The 21,073-nt window shown below is 40.0% G+C and overlaps 1 protein-coding gene across 5 annotated transcripts in view; it reads left to right on the top strand.

Moving 5' to 3' along the window:
- DDC (dopa decarboxylase) overlaps window positions 1-21,073 on the top strand; it is a 113,194-nt gene that overhangs the window by 69,966 nt on the left and 22,155 nt on the right. For 4 of the 5 annotated variants that reach the window (XM_033194315.1, XM_033194316.1, XM_033194319.1 and 1 more), the window contains exons 9-10: window positions 2,696-2,763; window positions 18,042-18,118. In XM_033194315.1, the coding sequence (XP_033050206.1) occupies window positions 2,696-2,763; window positions 18,042-18,118 (145 nt within the window). Of the gene's footprint in view, window positions 1-2,695; window positions 2,764-4,738; window positions 5,106-18,041; window positions 18,119-21,073 lie in introns of those variants that run through there. The other variant, XM_033194320.1, reaches the window with a different exon arrangement.

The following is a 21,073-nucleotide window of genomic DNA, read 5'->3' as shown; positions in this document are numbered from 1 at the left end:
GGTGCTTTTGTTATTTTCTACCATATCTTAGAAAAACTTTCCCTTGACACCTTCCTCTGCTTGCATGTCAGACTTGCTAATCAATATTCTAATTACAACTTTGAATTCTCATAATGCTGTAATACCAGAAAAATGGGTACCAGAGGTATAGAATACAAATGGCCCCATCTTTGGAAAGAATAATCCTCTTACTACTAATGAATGAAGTAGTATTCTGGTTTATGTCTCCATCACATTCATTCACTCATTCATTCAATAATTACTTGTTGAGTACTTAATACAGCCTAGGACTTAGATGATGGATCCTTGCGGGTAAATGGAGCTTCCAAAGACCTATGTAAGTATTGGGGAGAGGGTATAGTATATGAGAAGTTCTTATAATGTGATGCCAGTACCCAGCTGACATAGTTCATTGCTGGTAGCTAGTTTGGTGGGTGTTTGGTGCTGGGAAGTGAAGAATAAATCTCTGTATCATATAAATGCATGGTATTAGGGAGATAATCTCCATTATTTGAAATATCTTTCCTGGGACAGTTTCAAAGGAGGAAGGGCTAAGCGATCCTCTGGGATTTATGTGCCCTCCCCAAGCTGGCCTGAGCTTGATGCTCTTTTCTAACTCTGGGTATCGGGTTTAGGGCTCATGATCTTTTCCTACCACTGCTCTTCTCTTCCCCATGAACTGACAACTTGAGGTTTCATCTTTCATAGAAGGGTGCCTCATTGTCAGAGCACCGCAGCAATGGGCATTCCAGCCAGACCCTATCAGCAGCAGACAGGATTTCATGCTCTACAATGAGTCATTACCATTTTTCCTGCATTATTTCTCCTTTCCGTGCCCAGCTGAGGGCTGTGCGTCTCAGTGGGGCAGATAAGGAGGCTGCAATATCCTGTTGTGGCCCTGCCCTTAGAGATAAGAGCCTTTCTCTCCATCAGCAGAAGGAAAATATCACTGCTGGGTAATGAGAGAAGTTTAAACAGATCAGCCCCATAGGAGGGAACTCATAAAACTCCTAGCAAACAGAGCCCCTCTTTAACCTTTTGTCTCCTTTTATCAACAAATGAAACTTGCTGTAATTTCCTGTCCCTTTCTCAAAATTACTTTTATTGAAACCTAGAAGGAAATGAACCTGGGTCTCCAGAGCGGGTTGATGGGGAAGGTTGTCATCCACCGACCAAATGTCTCCCAGGACGCCCCCCGAGGCCCCTCAAGCCTCTGCTGCTTCCTTGGTGCACATCCCTGGAAGCAAGTAGACAGGAGGTGCCCTAGGGCCTTGGGAAGACTGAAAAGTTTCCCAGTAGGAGAGTCAGCCAGACTGGGGCCTTACGCAGCAGCCACCTTTATTTCAGTATCAATTATGAATCTAGCCCCACGGCCAAATCCCTGGCCATTAAGGTGGACCCTGTTCCTATTCACCAGTCAGATGACAAACCAGGACATGCATTTGGAAAACCAGGACATGCATTTGAAAAAGAAAGCACCATTTATGACAGCTCAGTGAAAATGCAGAGTGTCCTCCTCTACCACGCTTGGTGGTTGATATCTCTTATTTTCTCCTTGAAAATAGGATAGCCCCTAACACTGATGCACGCAGCTGGAGCCGGTTGTTCACATTTGTTACCCAGGATCTTCCAGCCAGGGAGTCTGTAGCTGTTAGGAATACAAGGAACTTGAGTATTGTCTTTAAAAATAAAGGAGCTGGTCGGGTGCAGTGGCTCACACCTGTAATCCCAGTACTTTGAGAGGCTGAGGCAAGAGGATGGCTTAAGCCCAGGAGTTTGAGATCAGCCTGGGCAACATATTGAGACACACTGTCTCTACAAAGAAAATTTTAAAAATTAGCTGTGTGTGATGGCACATGCCTGTAGTCCCAGCTACTTAGGAAGCTAAGGCAGGAGGATCGCTTGGGCTTGGGAGGTTGAGGCTGCAGTGAGCCATGTTCATGCCACTGCACTCCAGCCTGGGCAACAAAGTAAGACCCTGTCGCTCAAAAAAAAAAAAAAAGAAAAAAGAAAAAAAAAAAAAGAGAGAGAGAGAGAGAGAAACATTTAGGTAAATGGGGAGAATTGTTGATATGTTACAGCAATGCTGGCAAAAGAACCCATCAATTAAATGAAAACTGGGTTTATCCCTACCTACTGTAGAGTAGTTATAAAATTTCCTCTTTCCCACTGTTTATCATGACACTTGTAGTGTGAGAACTTTGCTAGCTCAGTAAGTGGAAGGAACATCAAGCATAAAGTATTTCACAGGCCAAATCAGTACAATTCCTGTACATTGTACTTGTGAAGGACAATTCCGATTTTTCCAAATATTCCAGTAATTTAAAATATAATATAGATACATTTTATGTCACATTAGATTATGTAAATTTGAAAGTGCTTTTCATTTGGGAATATAAACTTTTAATTTTAAAATTCTTGTTCCATTTTATGGGGGTACAATCTAGATATAGCAAAACATACAAATCAATTCTAAATACATGTACTTACCACTCAGATCGAGTAGAACAATTCCAGCAATGCAGAAGACTCCCCTGCCCACTGCAAGTTACTACTCCCCTGGGAAACCCTACCTGGCCTCTATCACTGTGGATTAGTCGTGCCATAAACTTATATTATCATGTATGGGATCTTGTTTATAATTAAACATTTATAAGGAAAATGTTTTCTTTTTCTTATTCTTGTTCTTTGGCAGTTTGCAGATTCATTCAACTTTAATCCCCACAAATGGCTATTGGTGAATTTTGACTGCTCTGCCATGTGGTAAGTTTCCCTGCTCACAGATGTCAGTTGCCTGTCCCCACTGCTCTTCCGAGGTAACGGTGCATTTGAAAGAAGCTGGCAGGGAAGATGCCAGAGCCAAAGGGGTGCAGTAGTCACTTAGCTCACTGCTTGCTGCCATTTCTGAACCCTTGGTGGAATGATTGCTAATTCTTAGCCTCACTGGAAACTTTTATCTAGGGAATATCATTGCAACATACTGGCATAAGAAATGAGAAGCCTAAAAAAGACAATCTGTAATTTGATTTATCCAGCATTAACAGAAAACAAATGCAAGTACACACTTCTAATTCAGTAGCCTCTGTGTTTTCATTCTTAGATTTGTAACCAGTCTTAGCCTAATGCTAAGTTTAAGCAATCTGAGTTCAAATGCTTAAAAGTATTTGCTAAGGCCGGGTGTGGTGGCTCATGCCTGTAATCCCAGCACTTTGGGAGGCCGAGACGTGTGGATCACCTGAGGTCAGGAGTTCGAGACCAGCCGGGCCAACATGTTGAAACCCCATGTCTACTAAAAATACAAAAAATTAGCTGGACATGGTAGTGCCTGCCTGTAATCCCAGCTACTCAGGATGCTGAGGCAGGAGAATCGCTTGAACCTGGGAGGCAGAGGTTGCAGTGAGCCGAGATCATGCCACTGCACTCCAGCCTTGGCGACACAACAAGACTCTGTCTCAAAAAAAAAAAAAAAAAAGTATTTGTGAAGGAAAAATAATAGTAACCATGTTTCCTAAGAATTTCCCTGGAAATTCTTAAAAACAGCACAATAATACCTTGGTGATATTTAGAATAAGAAAAAGAACTAAAGCATTAAAGTGGGTGATATTACACCACCTACACATTGTTTAAAGAATAATGGGCAATGGTACACAGACACTAGAAACTGGTTTCTGTAACTTTTTAATGTAAGAAGTTGATTGATTGATCATAGGGTCAGGAGGATTTGCATGAATTTTGTACAGTATGCAAAATTTTCCAAATTTTCAGAAGGCTTTGTAAAATTGTTCAGTATGTAATTAAGTAAATAACTTTTCACTTTCCTCCTAAGCATGAGGAAAGCAGCTTTTATACAAAACAACTAATGTCAGCTCTCAAGGTCACCAAAATATCCATTTGCCCTTTCTATTTTCTTTCTTTCTTTCTTTTTTCTTTTTAAGGCAAACCACATTTCTAGTCCTTTACTTATATACAAATCAATTTTTTTTGGTCAGTCTTTTCCCCCAAACTTCTGCTATATAATTTTAAGACCAGTTGGTATGTGGGCATTTCAGACTTAATTTTGTCTGAAATAAGTATTTATGAAAGCCATGGTTTTTATGAATGTGAGTATTCTTTTGTGTTCTTGTGGTTGTGTTTTTCTCTTTCACCCAAGGTGGAACACAGTGAGGACAGTTTGCACCGTGTGCCAGAGGTCTCTTTATTCGAGGGGTAATTTTGATTGACATGTAAATCCGCTCTGCTGAGGTTTTTGGTCAGAAAATTCTCTAAGGGAGCTGGAGTTGGGAGGGACCAGGCAGAGCATCTGCAGGCTCTGGCGGGAACAAGTGGCTCTCCCCGGATGCTTTTGTTTTGCAAGGGTCAGGCGTCCTCAGATGCCTTCCACAAAGGAAGCCCTAGAGCCACCCTTGAGCGGGGCAAGGGCTGACGGGGCTGTCCGGAAGAGAGGTTCTCATGCACCCTGAGGCTGTCCCCAGTGCCTGGATAAAACAGTAATATCAACAAGGCTGTTAGTGACTGCAGATAGGTAAGTCCAGGCTCCCTTCTAAGTCCCTAACCTCCTGTAGCTCTCTGGACCCCCACGACAGCCCTGTGATGGGGGACACAGATATTGCCATGCTCTCTTTACAGATGAGGAAACTGAAGCTGTCAGGGACCAGAAATATTTTGGGTCCCTAATCTTGGAGGCAAATATTGACACACGATAAGAAAGAGTGTAATGAATGCAGTGTCCTGCCCTCAGGTGCAAACAACTAGTGCCTATGTTAAGGCTGAGAGAAAACCTGCTTAGTCAGTGTGGTGGTGAGAAGGAGTCGAGCCTTTCGGGATGTGGAGTGCCTGCTGCAGAGCTGATGCCCCAAGGCTGCCGCAGACGCTACAGAGCTGATGCAAGTGAGCTGGCGGCTGTGCGCTCATCTGTCCCAGACAGCTCCTCCCCGGCACTTGGGGTTCAGTTCAGCCACCAGCCTGGGAGGGGAAATTTGACAAAGTGGAGGTGATGTAGGGAGGAGACACAGGACACACAGGAACGAGGCCAGGCCATTTGGAAAAGGGAGAGAGGACAGAGGGTGATTAGCCTGGAGAAGGAATTACACGTAAGCCCTCAGACACAAGAGAGGCCTGTGGTGTCTGGAAGTGTGCCGAGAGAGAAAGGCGATGAAGTTAGTTCCCATCCTCTGCGGTGGGAGGCAGCGGTGGGGCGGGGTGGTTGCAATACTTGAGGAGCCTCTTACCTTCCTACGGGCTTGAAAGGCTACAAAATACGTTTTTAAATTACAATAGCGACTGTGCTGTTTCTCTCCTGAGACGGTGCGTTCTCGACAGAACAGGGGTCAAATCATTTGGTGACGTGTCCTGTACCTGGAAAAATCAGATCTCGCCTAAACCCAAGGTTTTGTCCCATGACACTATAAAAATGGCATGAATGTTGATGGATGAAGTCTGATTTTTGAAGGATTTGTGTTTTAACACAGAAATTGCTGATCTTTACTGTTTGGGGGCACCGTGCCTGCATTAGTTGGCTAGGGCTGGCTTAACAAAGTACCACGGACAAGTGGCTTAAACAAGAGATGATTTCTTTCAGTCCCAGAGGCCAGAGGTCCGAGATAAAGCCATCAGCAGGCTGGTTTCTTCTGAGGCCTTTCTCCTGGGCTTGCAGATGGCTGTGTTCTCCCTGTCCTCACATGGTCTTCCTTCTGTTTATCTGTGTCAAAATGTCAAAATTTCCTCTTCTTATAAGGACACCAGTCACATTGGATTAGGGCCTGTTAACCAAAAAGTATGTGAGACAGGTCTCAATCAATTTGGATATTTATTTTGCTAAGGTTAGGGACATTCCTGGAAGAATAAACATGAAATCACAGAAACAGGGTGTGGTCTGTGTCTTTCTCCAAAGATGATTTTGAGGCCATCAGTATTTAAAGGGGAAGGCAGGCTGGAGGGGAAAGAGGGAGCGTAAGGTCACATTACTGAACTCACGTGTTGTGAGAGGAAAGGAGCAGGTAGGGGAATAGTCAATGATGTATTTGTCTTCATGCTCAGTAAATCAGCTTTTTTTATAACATTAGGTGAGCATAGAGTAGCTACCCATAGAGATATTTAACCTTTTATCTGTAGCTTTCTCCTTCGGCACGAAGGGAAAGGTATCTTCTTGCATGATAGCATCCAGCTTTTTTTTTTTTTTTCCTTTGGCATAGAAAATTGAGGCACCGAGTTTTTATTTTCCATTCACATTTCTCCCCCTCCCCTTTTTAAAAAAGTCTTGCAGAAAATGCATTTTAGAAGAAAATGCTTCTCTAGCCTTGGGTTTTATCCGGCCTCTTGTGATTAAGACAGCTTATTTCTAGAGAGATAAGTCCCACGTTGTTAGGAAAGCTCATTTTTCGCTGCTTGTCGTCTCACGACCCATGAAGAAATAAAATAGGTGGAGGAAGAGAGAGAGAAAAAAACCCAACAAACATAAAGGGAGAACAGTCCTGGAAAACTGATATAAGCTGTGTTACTCTGAAGTCCCTATGTCAGTAGGCAGGTATGAAAGTGGTTTACGTATATAAATAAGTTCTTGCTATTTTCTTCCAAAGTTGACGTTGTCTAGCTTCAGTTTACAGGGCTTTAAGAAAAGCATAGCTTAATATTTAGTGATTTCAAATCGTGATTAAAAAGGAAAAGAAAGAAGGGAAAAAAAAACCTGACGACATTATTTTGGAGAATTGTAGCCAGGAAAAATTTTAGAATTCAGTCCAAATTGTAGAAAATAATAAAAATGGACAAACATTAGGCAAGGCTAGAATCTAATTACAGATGTACTATAGTTTATTTTGAAACATAATTTTTCTCTTTCCAGTTCCCCAATTTTATTAAATACAAAATTATAACAGGGCTAATTTATTTGTAAAATAAGTTTTAGTTCTATTATGATTGGCTTGCTTATTTGAATAAAGTTCAGCAAGAATAATCATTTGCTATATAGGTTTGCTCTCTCGCTCTTTTTGTTTGTTTGTTTTTTTAAATTGGTTTTGTTGGAACCTTTTCATAAATAATCTAAGATTTAGACCTTTTGTTGTTGTTGTTGTTGTTGTTGAGACAGAATCTCCCTCTGTTGTCCAGGCTGAAGTGCAGTGGCATGATCTTGGCTCAGTGGCGTGATCTCAGTTCACTGCAACCTCCACCTCCCAGGTTCAAGCAATTCTCCTGCCTCAGCCTCCCGAGCAGCTGGAACTACAGGTGCCCACCACCATGCCTGGCTAATTTTTTTGTGTTTTTAGTAGAGATGGGGTTTCACCATGTTAGCCAGAATGGTCTCGATCTCCTGACCTCATGATCCACCCACCTCATGATACACCCACCTCTGCCTCCCAAAGTGCTGAGATTATAGGCATGAGCCACCATGCCCAGCTGATTTAGACCTTTTTAAAAGCCTCAGTCCCAGCCAAGGATTTTTCTGTGCCTATAGATACCTGTGTGAACTGGTTGAATTCTGAATTCTTCTCTTTTCAAGGTCCCAGGAAAACTTAAGTTTCCTAGCCCTGTTAGAAAGTGACATTTTTTACTTACCACAGGTCAGGACCCTGTAAAGGACAAGGTATGGGGCCAGTTTTTCTAAGGGCCTTTTATTAGCTTTGTAGGTCACCCTTATTTTCTCAAGGCAATCTGAAAATGTCATTCCAATCAAAGCCTTGGTAAAATAACCAGTGACAGAACAGGACCACACACAGGTCATTATAAAATAAGTCATTCGTTTAGCCAAAGTGATAACTCAAAGATTCACAAAAAAGGGAAACACCTTTATTCTTTGAGAGAAGAGACTGCTTTTCTAAACAATAAACTCTAATAAAGACAGTATCAGGCTAATTAAACTTGTCTCTCAAATTTTATAAACAAATCTTTTAAATTTTAACCATCTTGACTAAAATTTATAATTTCCATAAATCTTTTTATAACCTTTTATAATTTTTTAATTAAAGAATGGGTTAATGTCCCAAGAAAACCTTGTTAATCTGGCATACGGACACAGATGCTGGTCTTGCATCAGTGTGCCTTTGATATTAGTGTGCCTTTGATATCGGTGTGCCTTTGATATTAGCATTTAATTTATAGAGAAACTAAACTAATTTTCTCTCTCAAGATCAGCTCTTTCAATCTTATGGTCCACCTCTTCTGTGATAGTCCCTGGGCCTAGAGGGGTTGAATAGTTTTAATTTCTGACCCTATGTCTCACAAACACAGTTTATTTTGATTGTCATTTTCTCCTCAGTCTGAAGATGAGGCTTTTAACTGTTGTCAGTGTTTAAGATTTAGCTGGACTTGGTTTCTGTTTTAGACCCAGGAGTCAAAGTCCGGTAACAGTACAATGACTTTAGAAGCAATACATAAAGTTACGTGGATGTAATAACCTTAATTTTTTAAATCTCAGTTTTCATAGGACTTTAGTTAGGCATAGGAAGAATGCATTCTGTGTCATAAGTGAAAGTTTTCTATTTCATAGAAGAATTTAGAGAATAATATAGGAAGAAAGCATTTGCTTTAGGCTGGGTGTGGTGGCTCATGCCTGTAATCCCAGCACTTTGGGAGGCCAAGGTGGGAGGATTGCGTGAGATCAGGACTTTGAGACCAGCCTGGCCAACATGGTGAAACCCCATCTCTACTACAAATACAAAAATTAGCCAGACGTGGTGGTGTGTGTCTGTAATCCCGGCTACCCTGGAGGCTGAGGCACAAGAATCTCTGGCACCCAGGAAGCAGAGGATGCAGTGAGCTGAGATGGTGGCACTGCACTCCAGCCTGGGTGACAGAGCAAGACTCCATCTCAAAAACAAACAAACAAACATAGAAAACCATTCACTTTAGACCTTTAAGATAAAATATATTTTTAAATCAGCCCACAACGTCAGTCAGAACCAGAGGGGAAAAAATTAAAGGATCTGATAAAAAGTTGAAAGAGTTACTACCTCAGGCTCTCTTGAAGGGGAGAGAAAGCTGAAAACAGTGAGATGAAATTAAAGTTGAAATTTTGGTTTATGAAAATTAAAATGTCTTATAATTTTATTAAGAATAAATCAGTACCTTAAGAAAATTTAGTTGTTCTAACCAATTTTTTAGTTTATCAGTGTATTTTTAGTATCAAAACCCAATTTCTAGAAAGACTATTATAAATAATTTTTTCTAATTATAATCAACTTGATCACAAACATTTTTTCACAAATTCTCTTTTTATAAACCTTATTATGACTTCCACAAACCATTTATTGAATACTTGGAGTTTCTGTTTTATCCTAAATACCCTCCTTTTTAAATAACCAGTGATTTTATTTTAGGACAAAAAAATTATCATACAATATTTTTGTCATGTGGAATTATTTTCCTTTTAATCTTTCTTACATATTTATAACATTTTTTGCATCTCTTTTATTTACTGGTTCCTTTTACCTTGTTTTAGGATGACCTTTAAATAATCTTTGAATTAGACAAAAATTATTTCTTTTTAATAAGAACACATTGTTTTTTAGAAAAACATTTTCCTATACTTTTTTTTTTAAATTGGAAATGACCCAGACATTTAAGCAATATCTATTATTTTGTTTAATGTAACTTTAGGTTCTAAATTATATGTCAAGTTTTTTTTAACAAGCATTTGTTCTCTTACATTTATCTAATTCATTTTTTAATAGATTACTTATAAAAACTGATGGTCATCATTTAAAGTTATTTCCTTCCTAACCAATTTTATAGGCTGTGAATTTCAGGTGTTTACCAATGTGAAATACTTAAGGTTAAATAAATGTGTTTGTTTTTTCTTTTTGCCAAATAATTCAGGATTAACTGCTATTAAACCAACAATATTAAATGCCTTACTTACCAAAAATTACACAAAGATGATTCTCTTTTGGGCTGCATTTATGGCTTTATAACCCTCATTCCAAATATTGACACCTTATACTATTCAGTAAAGATAAATATAAAACTACTTGACCAATAAATCTAAACAATAATATGTGTTGACAGTTCTTAAGGCTTTCTAATTTTATTTTGCCAATAATTTTAAAGCCAGCTTATTTGTTAAAAATTAATTCAAGTCATGTGAACTTGAAAAGCATTTGGATTATTTACTAAATTTATGAGTTCTCCTTTATTTTTAAGCCAATTTGGTACCTTGGGGCCACAACACATAACAAAACGCATGTATATATACATAAACACACCTAAGCACACAAACAGTCATGCAAATAAAGATCCTATAGCTTTTACTTCAGAACTCTAGCCACGATATATCAATACAGACTCATCAGTTTACCAAAAAACGATTGGATAGAAACAGTGGTTTTTGGCCGGGCGCGGTGGCTCAAGCCTGTAATCCCAGCACTTTAGGAGGCCGAGATGGGCGGATCACGAGGTCAGGAGATCGAGACCATCCTGGCTAACACGGTGAAACCCCATCTCTACTAAAAATAAATACAAAAAACTAGCCGGGCGAGGTGGCAGGTGCCTGTAGTCCCAGCTACTCAGTAGGCTGAGCCAGGAGAATGGCGTGAACCCGGGAGGCGGAGCTTGCAGTGAGCTGAGATCTGGCCACCGCGCTCCAGCCTGGGCGACAGAGCGAGACTCCGTCTCAAAAAAAAAAAAAAAAAAAAAAAGAAACAGTGGTTTTTATCTCAATGCCAGTAGAAAGGTCCTCTAAACTAGAGAAATATATTTTCTTAAGTAAAAAACATGTCCTCACGTTTTTTATAAACTTTACCAAAAACACCTTACTATATACTACTAACCCTAATTCTCAGTCTCAGTGAAAAATCAAGGATTACTTAATTTAATATAACATGACTTTAAGTTTTCAAATTACTGGAGAGAGTTTTGAGACTAAATTTACCAAATTAAACTTACCAAAGATTACTAAAACTACATGAAGTGAAAAGCTTCTGAGCTAGTTGCTATTAGTCGGACAAAAACTTAACTTTTCTTTAGGCCAATTAATTAGAACTCTTTCATTTAATTGGTAGTGAAATATTATTTCCACATGACACATACGAACGTATAGACATAATAGACCCAGACAGAGGCAGATCTTATATATTTAAAATTTTTCATTTACCTGTTTTCAAAAATGTTCTTTTTCCTATTTTAGACTATTAAAGTAGTCTGGAGGGAAAGAGGGAGGGTATGGTAATCCACGTGTTGCAAGAGAAAAGGAGCAGGTAGGGAAATAGTCAATTATGTATTCATCTCCCACTCAGTAAAATGGCACTTTACAACAAGATACCATGAACTTAGAGTAGTTACCTGTGGAGACATTTAACCTTTTAGCTGTAGCGCTCTACTTAGGAACAAAAGGAAAGGCAACTCCTTTCATGACTCAGCTTTGAGCTTAATTTTTCCTTTTGGCAGAGTGAATTGGGGTCCCAGGTTTTTATTTGCCTTTCAAAGTCCACACTGTATGACCTCATTTTACTAAATCACCTCTTACAGGCCTTATCTTCAGTCAGTCACATTCTGAGGTCCTGAGAGTTGAAACTTCAACCTACGAATGCAGAGGAAGGGGCACGTAATTTGGTCCATAACGGCACTCACAAGAAATCACTAGTTAGAGCCATAAGCCTTCTATCTAAGGTTTTAAACCAGATCAGCTTATTTTAAACGCCACAATCTTAATGATCATCTGATTACTGATATGTTTATTTGATTCGTATGAAAGTTATATTTTCATTTGATCTCACTATACCCAAACACCCACGTCCCCGTTTTTTCCTCATTTTTCTTACCACCAAAGAATTTTATTTTTTTCATTCCACAGTGGATAGTCTTCACATTGCCTTGCTGACACAGCGGCCTGTGCTGTATCTCACAGTATGCAAACCAAGAGTGCATGCATGCAAAGCAACCTACGTTTTACAAACACACATACAAGCAAAAGGATGCACACAGAACACGCTGGGATCATTTCTCATGGATATAGAAGCTGGAGAATGAGAGCTGTTTTTTGGTGTAAATGAGCCAAAATCAGGGTCACTTTTGTTCTAGCTGTCAGTGACTTGGTTTTCACTGTAAACACTGGAAGTAGTCCTGAATTTTAGCCCAGGATATACAGCCTCAGAGCAAAAGACAAGTAGGTGGACCACAGCATCCTTTCCTCTAGACATCATTACATTAAACTGGCAACCACTGCAAGCACAGCAAGTACACTTCATAATGAATTCATTATTCTGTTCATAAGCTTTTTTGGGGACAATATTATTATCCACTGATCATGCTTGGTCGAGGTTGGCTTCCCCTGCCTGTTTGCGAATGGTGCCTTGTAACGTGGAGACGGGGAGTGGGGAGAGTGAGGGCTGAGAATCTCTACTCAGAGGGTTTTTTGCACTGTCCAGATATCATGAAATAAATATAAATATTTTGACAGTCTAAGAGAAGATTACAGTCATGTGATCTACCTTAACACAATAGAATACAGATAATAAGGACACTTGTAAGAACCAGAATTCACAAAAGGATAAATATTCCTTTAGATTCCTAAGAATTTAAGCAAAAAAATCCTAAGTGGTGAATTTTTAAAGTGTCTTTTAAAATTTCACTAATTCAGTAAACAACACATAAATGGATTTTTTTTTATTGCTTTCACTAGTTTCTCTGTATTCTTTAAAATTAGAAGTGTTTCTCTTTTGTTTAATTAAATTGTACCGATGGTTAGTCCATAATTTAACATAAACACCTTGGTTGTACTCTTTAAATACTGAAATAGACAAAATAATTGAAGTTTCTGAAACTGACAATCATTATAAGCATAGTAAATATGTTTTATAATGAATTCATTATTCTGTTCATAAGCTTTTTATTCTCCATTTGGTATTTTGAATCTTTTATCTGTAAGTGTGAGCCATTCTGTCCAGAGCTTATTGCCTGTTTAATGTCAGATCTCCAAAGAAAGACTCAAATTCCATACACACAAAAGGCATATATTATCCACATTTGAAAGATGGCCTGGTTTTTTTCCAAAATGTTAAATTTTGCCGTAAATTATTTTATAGTGTTTGTATACTTCTGTTACATTGGGAGATTTTTAAAAATTTTATTTCTTTGAAACAATTTTAATCATTCTAGTAATTGTTGAGACTTGATTCTAGAACTTGTTTTAAAAGTCTTAGTGGATAGTTTTCTACTTATCTGTTTGGATTCTTTGCACTTAGGTCTGGGAACCCTTTAGTATCTTGAATTTTTTATAGATGTTATTGGGACCAGGAGGTCATGTGAGTGCTCATTCAGGGAGCACTATGTAGTGTTGTAGATTTTTTTTATAAGAAAATTTAAGAAGCCAGGCTTTCAACCCAACACGGGGGTCCTTTTCCTGATCTCCTAGGACTGTGTCTGGTTTGAGAGAGACTTTCCTCACCAAGAGGCTCATGCAAGTGAGGTCACCATGTGAGGTGACTTTGGTGCCACAAAAGCATGTTTCTGTGTGTGTGTGTGTGTGTGTGTGTGTGTGTGTGCGCGCGCGCGTGCGCACCCACCCATGTATGTCCTCAAGTACACATACACATCTGTTTCCATAAAATTCTTTCTCTTTATAATATCATTAACTCTTACCAATAAATGCAAATTTAGTACCTAAATATGGAAGAGGCGACTACCACGGGCCCATTAGAAACATGGGCCAATGAATAAAGTATAATGGGAAACTGCAAATACTGAGAACTGAATGAAAAGAAAGATGCAATATAACTTGCCACACACAGCTAAAGCAGCACCTACAAAACAGACGTTAATTGAAAAGAGGAAAGCCAGAAAATCGTAAGCTAAGTATCAAAATTAAGCTGGAAAGCAGCAACAAAATAAACCTCCAAAAAGTAAAAGGAAGAAAACAATAAGAATTAAGAAATGTAACAAAATACACAAAAAAGACCCAGCAGAAAGGATTGATAAAGCCAGATGTTGGTAGTTGGCCTGCCTAATTACATAAACAATCTCTGGAAAGATAGGTCAAAAATAAAGAGAAGACACAGATAACTTTTAGTAGAAAATACAATGGCACAATTATAGATACTTCAGAGATTTCCAAAAATAGTAAGGGAGCATTATGAGTAACATCAAGCCAAGAATCGCCCATGAACACATATATACAATAACTGCAACAAAACACGATACCAAAACTGGCTCAAGACTAAATAGAAAACCTGAAAAATATTATTGCTAATACAACATATCAATAGTTAAATTTTCTTACAACAGAAATACCCAAATTCTTAGACAGTGAGTATCCTAAACTGCAGGGAACTTACAGTCCAATCATAAGTATAATTCACAGAGAACAGCAAAGAGGCCACACTGCCTCTTAGATCATGAAGCCGGTCTAAATTTGATTCTCAAACCAGATGAGAAGCTGAGACAGAAAAACTATAAAACAATCTCACAAACTTAAATGTAAAAATTCTAAGTGAAACATCAGCAAATAAAAAAATCTAATGTGATTTTTAAAAATATAGTATACCATGACCAAACTGTGTGTAATCTGGATATGCCAGGATGGTTTCATAGTAGAAGATTTTTAAAGTGCCAGTCACCATGTTAACAGTGAAGGAGAAAAGAAGTTATCACATTAGATGCAGAAAAAGCATTAGATAAAAGTCAATCACATTTCAGGACAAAATGTCTTAGTAAAATCGTAACAGCAGATAACTTTCTTAATCTGATAAAAGGTAACTACCAAAAAACATAGTGAACCGATACTTAACGGTGAAATATTAGAAGCACTCCCTTTAAAATCAGAAAAATATGAATATTCCCATAATCTCCACTTCTATCCGACATTGGACTTTCCTAACCTCCATAGTGAAAAAAAGCAAAAAACAAAAAACAAAAAAGATAAAGAAGTAAACGTGTAAGGATCAGAATGGAAGACATAAAACTCTCATTGTCAGATGATGTAACCTCAATAAAAAGAGAATCCTCAAAGTATTATTAATAAAAGAACCCAACAAGATGTCTACATACACTAACATTTTTAAGGTTGCATTTTTTTTACATCTACATTAAACAGTATGTGTAATTTTTACAAAAGGAATACTCTTTATAATAGCAAGAAAAGATATAAGTTTACTATGAACAAACATATCAAAACCTGCTCAGATTTATATGGAGAAAATTCTACAATTTTTTGGAAGTCATTAAAGAAGTCCTAACTAAGTAGAATGATATGTTCACGAAGAGGAAGACTCGATATTAGACCTCAGCACAATTCTAATAAATATCCTGGCATAATACTTATATGGGCCAAGAATGGTCAAGAGAATTGTGAAAAAAAATATAGTGAGAAAGTTGCCTCCTTAAATATCAATGTGTGTGTGTAAAGCAACCATGACTGAACTCATGTAGCACCAGCATGGGCACAGATGGGTAGAGCAGATTAGAAGAGAGAGCCAGAAACAGACCCCACATATTCCAATTAGGGCTTCTAATATTTACAGAATTGTTGCAATCCAATATGACAAAATAAGCAATCTAACAGAAAAATGAATAAAAAGTCTTTATCAAGGAGGAAACAGATGTGTTTAATAAATGTGAAGTTACTCACCCTCCTTAGTAATCAGAAATGTAAATTGAAATCCCAGTGAAACACTATATGTTGTTTACAATAGTCTCTTTATACTAAAGGTTGACCAGGATGTGGAAGAGGAGCTCACAGACGGCACAACTGTTGTGGAGACTGATTTGGAGCTCTTGAGTAGGGCCATAGATAGATGCTTTCTTCCAGCCTTAACATAGCTCATCTTGTGCTAGTCCATTGGCAAATGCATGGCCGACGGGCGCTGCCACTAGGGGCTCCAGGAGTATGCGCAGGGATGGTCCCATGTCCACAGCAATGTAGTCTATCAATAAATGGGAAATGATAGAATGAATGGATTGGGATATGTGCCTGCACTAAAATCCCATGAGGTCATACAAATGAGTGAGCAAGAGCTCTGTGCATGAATGAATGTGAAACTCATAGGTCTATTTTTGGGTAAGAAAGCAAATTATAGAAACATACATGGAATTATAACATTTATGATAAACTCATAGGTCTATTTTTGGGTAAGAAAACAAACTATAGAAACATACATGGAATTATAACATTTATGATAATTTATGTTACAGTATGTTTGGCAGTGTGCAAAATAATATAGATTGCTTAGGGATTTGAAGAGAAAATTTTGTAGAACTATATAAGAGTAGGAACCCAATTTCAGCCTTGAGGCCTCTTGTGTGGGACAGGGAGAGGAAGCAGGTGAGGGACAGGGATATTTAACTTTTATTAATACTTATAATTTAAGTTTTGCTGCATAAGCAAGGGGTGGTGATTTATTCTTTACATCTCTTGTATGGCTTTAATAAGTGCAACATTTTTTAAATTAAAAAAACATCTGAAAGGTCCCTGCTGAGAATGAGAAGGGGAAGAATGGTCTTTGTGGACAAAGGGCAGAGTTCTACTGATAGCCATAGATATTCATATCCCTCTTGGTCTTCTCTCTTTAAGGCTAGGCACAGAGCTTTCTCTAATGCAGAGAGACCCAAAGGGCCTCCCCTCCCCAAACCAGTGACTTCCCATAAAATGCCTATGATGCAAGAAAATTCCCACACACACACAAAATTAGGTGCAATCAATTTTCTTCTACAAGTCAAAGAGAGAATATACACTAGACAGCTTATTATTCCTACTGACTTTGTCTGTCTTTAACCTTAAAAAAAAATAAAGGCTCAATGATCTTTTATAGATCAATCCAGCCTCTCTCTTACTTCCTTGGTAAGCCACATCCCAGCATCCTATTTCACGCTCACTGGGTTCTCTTTCAGAGACTCTCACATTTTATTTGTTTTCAAGCCCAAGCTACTGTCAGATTAACATTTCTTCTCTAGTTTGCCCTTAGGATACTTTATTTGCCACAAAATTGCTTTGTGATGGTGTCACCACACTGCCAATGAAGCGGAGCAATGGCAATTACCATAAAGCACAGGCCCTTCAAAGGCCTGTCCAGTGAGAGTTTGGGTCTGAGTTCTGCAGAATGACTCCCAGTGTGAGTGCTCTGTGTGCAGACAGGTGAAAGGGGACCCCTGTCTGTAGCCCAGGGCATCCTGGCCTTTCACTCATTAGCCCTCAGGATTTTCACCCCACACACACTTACTGATGACAGCAAGGCCAGGCACTGTACTGTCCCTGGAAAGAGAGAGGAGCAAATGCTAACCTCTGTGGTTTTCCCTCTTGACACTAATTCTCCAACTCTGCAGACACCAGCTGGGTATCCTAAACTCACTCCTATTCTGACTGTAACTACCTAGAGGTAGCGTCAGACTCCACAGGATTAAGAGCTCAGTCCCACCAGCCTGCCCCCACTTCAGATGCCAGGCACAGCGTTGGGTCTCCAGGTTACCCACAGTTCTGTCCACCATGGCTACAAAGTCAGGGGGGTTCCCATAACCCCTGCCCCAGGTTCAGTAACTTACTAGAACAACTCACAGAATTCAAAAAAGCATTTTACTTAGGTTTACAGGTTATAAAGAGTACAAATGAAGAAATGCACAGGACAAAGTACAAGTGGGGTGGTAGGTCACGTGGCTTCCGTACCCTCTCTGTGTATGACACCATCCCAGCATCGTGAAGCATTTACCAACCCAGAGCTCTCCAACCCGGCCACTTAGGAGTTTTTAATGGAGTTTCATTCAGCAGGGATGATTGCTTAAATCACTGGCCAACTCATCACCAGCCCCTACCCTCCCTGGAGATTGGAAGCCATCGAGGAGACCCCAGCTCCCAGCTATCTTATTAACGTGCAAAACACACTCTTATCACTGGGAGATCTGAAGGGTTTTAGGAGCTGTGTGCCAGGAACCGGCAACAAAGACCAAATCTTTGTTTTTTATTCTAAGACTCCCAGGTACTTGGAGCAGAGACAGGGCCATGAAGGCAGAGTGGTGTTTAGGGCAGGGCCGGAAGCAGATGCCTGAGCTGAGGCAGGCGGGGGGAGGAGAGAGGTGGTCCAGTCTAGGGTGCTTGGTTATCAGCCCTATCATTTGTTCTCTAAAACCAGGGTGAAAAAGAGATCAGACTTAACGGGAGCCTTTAGACTGGACCCCACTTACCTGAAGCATAGCCATCAGGATTCAGGTAAGCTGTGAGCTTGCTTTCTGTGGACTGTTTCTGGTCTTGTTCCCCTCAGAGCTGCCCTGGAGGTCCCTGGGAATTAGGGGAAGACCATCCATATCCAAGGAGGCTCCCACAGAGGAGCTGGGGTGCTGTGCATTCCTGGATTTGCCCTTGCAGTGCTTTCCCTGTGGGTGGGTTAAGAGGCCTGGGGAGGCTCCCTGGGGCAGGCTCCTGCTCTAGAAGCACTGAGAACTTGCTGGGCTCATTGCAGGAGCAGGGGCAGGTGGGCATAGCCATGGGATTTTAATATGGGCATCCATACCTCCTGCAGACAAGGAAACATCTTTAGCATAATGACGGCCATAATGTCTTTACAAAAAGGCTTTGCGTCACCTTCCACCAGTACCATGAGGAGGCAAAGTAAATGAAGGAGGTTGAGTAGAGTTGGTGAGTGAAGAGAAAATAAGATGAAGCCAAGGCTCAGATCAGCACACCAAGGTGCACCTAAGTCATTTGGTCAGTAGGCCTGCTCTCTGTGCCTGGTGCTGGTGACAGCCAAGGAGGCTCAGCACTCACCTGCAACGTCTAGCAGGGAGGAGATGAGTGGGCAGTTATCAAGTGGCATCAGGGGACACAGGCTGCTCCAGGGCCACAGCAGGGAATGCACAATTCTTGGCTTTTGCACTTCACCTATGTCATCTCATTTGACTTGAGCCAGTGTATCTAGCCGATTAATGGTAGGCATTGAACTAGAACCAAAATAAGTAGAAGTTTTTTGATAACTGAAAATTGTCACAACGCTGGTGAGGGGGTAAACTGGTTACATCAGTCATGTAGGCTTTGAAGATGTATTCCTTATTAAAGATATACATTTGGAAAATAGAGTCAATGCCGGGCCAGAAAATTCCTGTAATCCCACCACTCAAATGCAAACATTGCTAATATATTGCTGTATTTCTTACTAGTCTTGTTCAATGCATTGCTTGCTTTGTTTTAACTCTGCACCACTTACCAATCACCAATATACAAGCTGCCCTTCCCACACGTATCTCATGAAGTTTTACGTCTTATGAGGCACCTAAGACCTATTAAGTAGTCCACAGTTCAGGTAAAACCATTGTTAGAGGAAATTGCTGGCTAAGAGGTTTGTCATTTCTTTATGTTAACAATAAAGAATTGTGCAAGGACGCTTCTAAATTGGGCCAGTTCTTCACTTCATAAGGAAGCAGATTCACGGAGAAGCAGATAGGAACTTGCACTAATTAGACCCCGTATCTGAATTTTTTTACTGAAATCCTCCAGTTTTTCCATCCTGTAGAAGCTTCTGCAATGACGGAAATCTTCTATAATTCTGCATCACCCAATATGGCAGCCACCAGTCTGCATGTGGCTAATGAGTGCTTGAAATGTGACTTGTCTGTTGAAGAACTAAAGTTTAATTTCCTTTAGTTTTAATTAACTTAAATTTAAATGTCAACAGCCACATGTGGCTAGTAGCTATCGTATCAGATGGTGCAGTAATAGAAACTAAAAAGGTCGGGCATTCCCTCATTTTCATTCATGACAATCATCTGGTTCTTTGGCATTTTTTTTTTTTTTTTTTGAGACAGGGTTTGGCTCTGTCACCGAAGCTGGAGTGCAGTGGTGCAACCTTGGCTCACTGTAGCCTCCACCTCCCAGGCTCAAGTGACCCTCCCACCTCAGCCTCCTGAGCAGCTGGGACCACAGACATACACCACAAGTCCCAGATAATTTTTTGTATTTTTTTTTTTTTTTTGGTAGAGATAGGATTTCACCATATTGCCAAGGCTAGTCTTGAACACCTGAGCTCAAGCGATTTGCCTGCCTTGGCCTCCCAAAGTGCTGGGATTACAGGTGTGAGCCACTGCACCAGCCTCGACAATTTCTTCCTGAGTGCTTCCTGCATGCAGTCTGTTGGGTGCTTTGTTTCATTTGCAGTGGTCTCTGTGAGTCATTGTCAGATGCTGCTACTAATGTTATGTTTGTTTAACAAGCTCCCTTAGTAATGAGAGGCCGTGTGGCATAAAGGAGAGTACTGGTTATGGGTTGAGATAGGCTGTGTGACTTTGGGCTTCCATCTCAGGGTCACTCATGAAACAGGGGGTGGAGGTCCTGCATCTCCTCCCAGCACTGCCGTTTTTTATGCTAATGGAGAATATAACTATTTTCTCCTGGCAGCCAGGTGGCAGTCAGGAAATGACATCAAGTAGTGACTTCAGATGTTCTTGTAAATGCAATGTAGACTGCTATATGGTCCTGCCACAGCCCCTGTTGACTGGGAAAGTAGGGGACACTGATGTGCCTGGTCCAGCCCACATTTGTGGATCTACTCCCAGAGCATGAGACTCCTTTCTCCATCGATCTGTGCAGCAGGACCGCAGCATGTTGTCATAATCCTCACCTGACGCCTTGCACAGCATCACTTGTATTAATAGAAACTCCTGTCTATTAGCCTGCATCCAGGGTTCTTTCTCCTGGGATTTGCTGCTTTAGGCATGAGAGGAGGCTCAAAAGCAAATCAGCCATTTTTCATAACCAATGTGGAGCCACTGAGTCCAGGATAGTAACACTGACTCAACAGGTATTCACTGAGTATCTGCTCTGTCACAGATACTGAACTAAGATCTGCTAAGATCCGCGGATACAGAGATGAATAAGCCCACCAAGAGTTTCATTCTCTTCTTTTAAAAATATTCTAATCACTTCGTATATCACAAATTCACCTTCTCATGCATGAATGAATGCATGATGAACGATTTACGTGATCTGAACGCTAACTCTCTACTGGGAACTAGATGAAACCTCAGATGTTCATGCTATGTAACTGCAGAAAGCAAAACTAATGCGGGTCTATTGAGAGTGTAACATTTCCAGTTTGTGTTTTGGGCATCCTGTTCTCGGGAGACTCCCCTTGAATATGTTACCCTGGGAAGTGCCACAAAGAACACCCAGACC

Source organism: Trachypithecus francoisi, unplaced genomic scaffold (genome assembly GCF_009764315.1).
Source record: "Trachypithecus francoisi isolate TF-2019V2 unplaced genomic scaffold, Tfra_2.0 Lachesis_group4, whole genome shotgun sequence".
Lineage (NCBI taxonomy): Eukaryota > Metazoa > Chordata > Mammalia > Primates > Cercopithecidae > Trachypithecus > Trachypithecus francoisi.
Note: the sequence above shows the minus strand (reverse complement) of the source record. Positions and strands in the feature narration are given on the sequence as shown.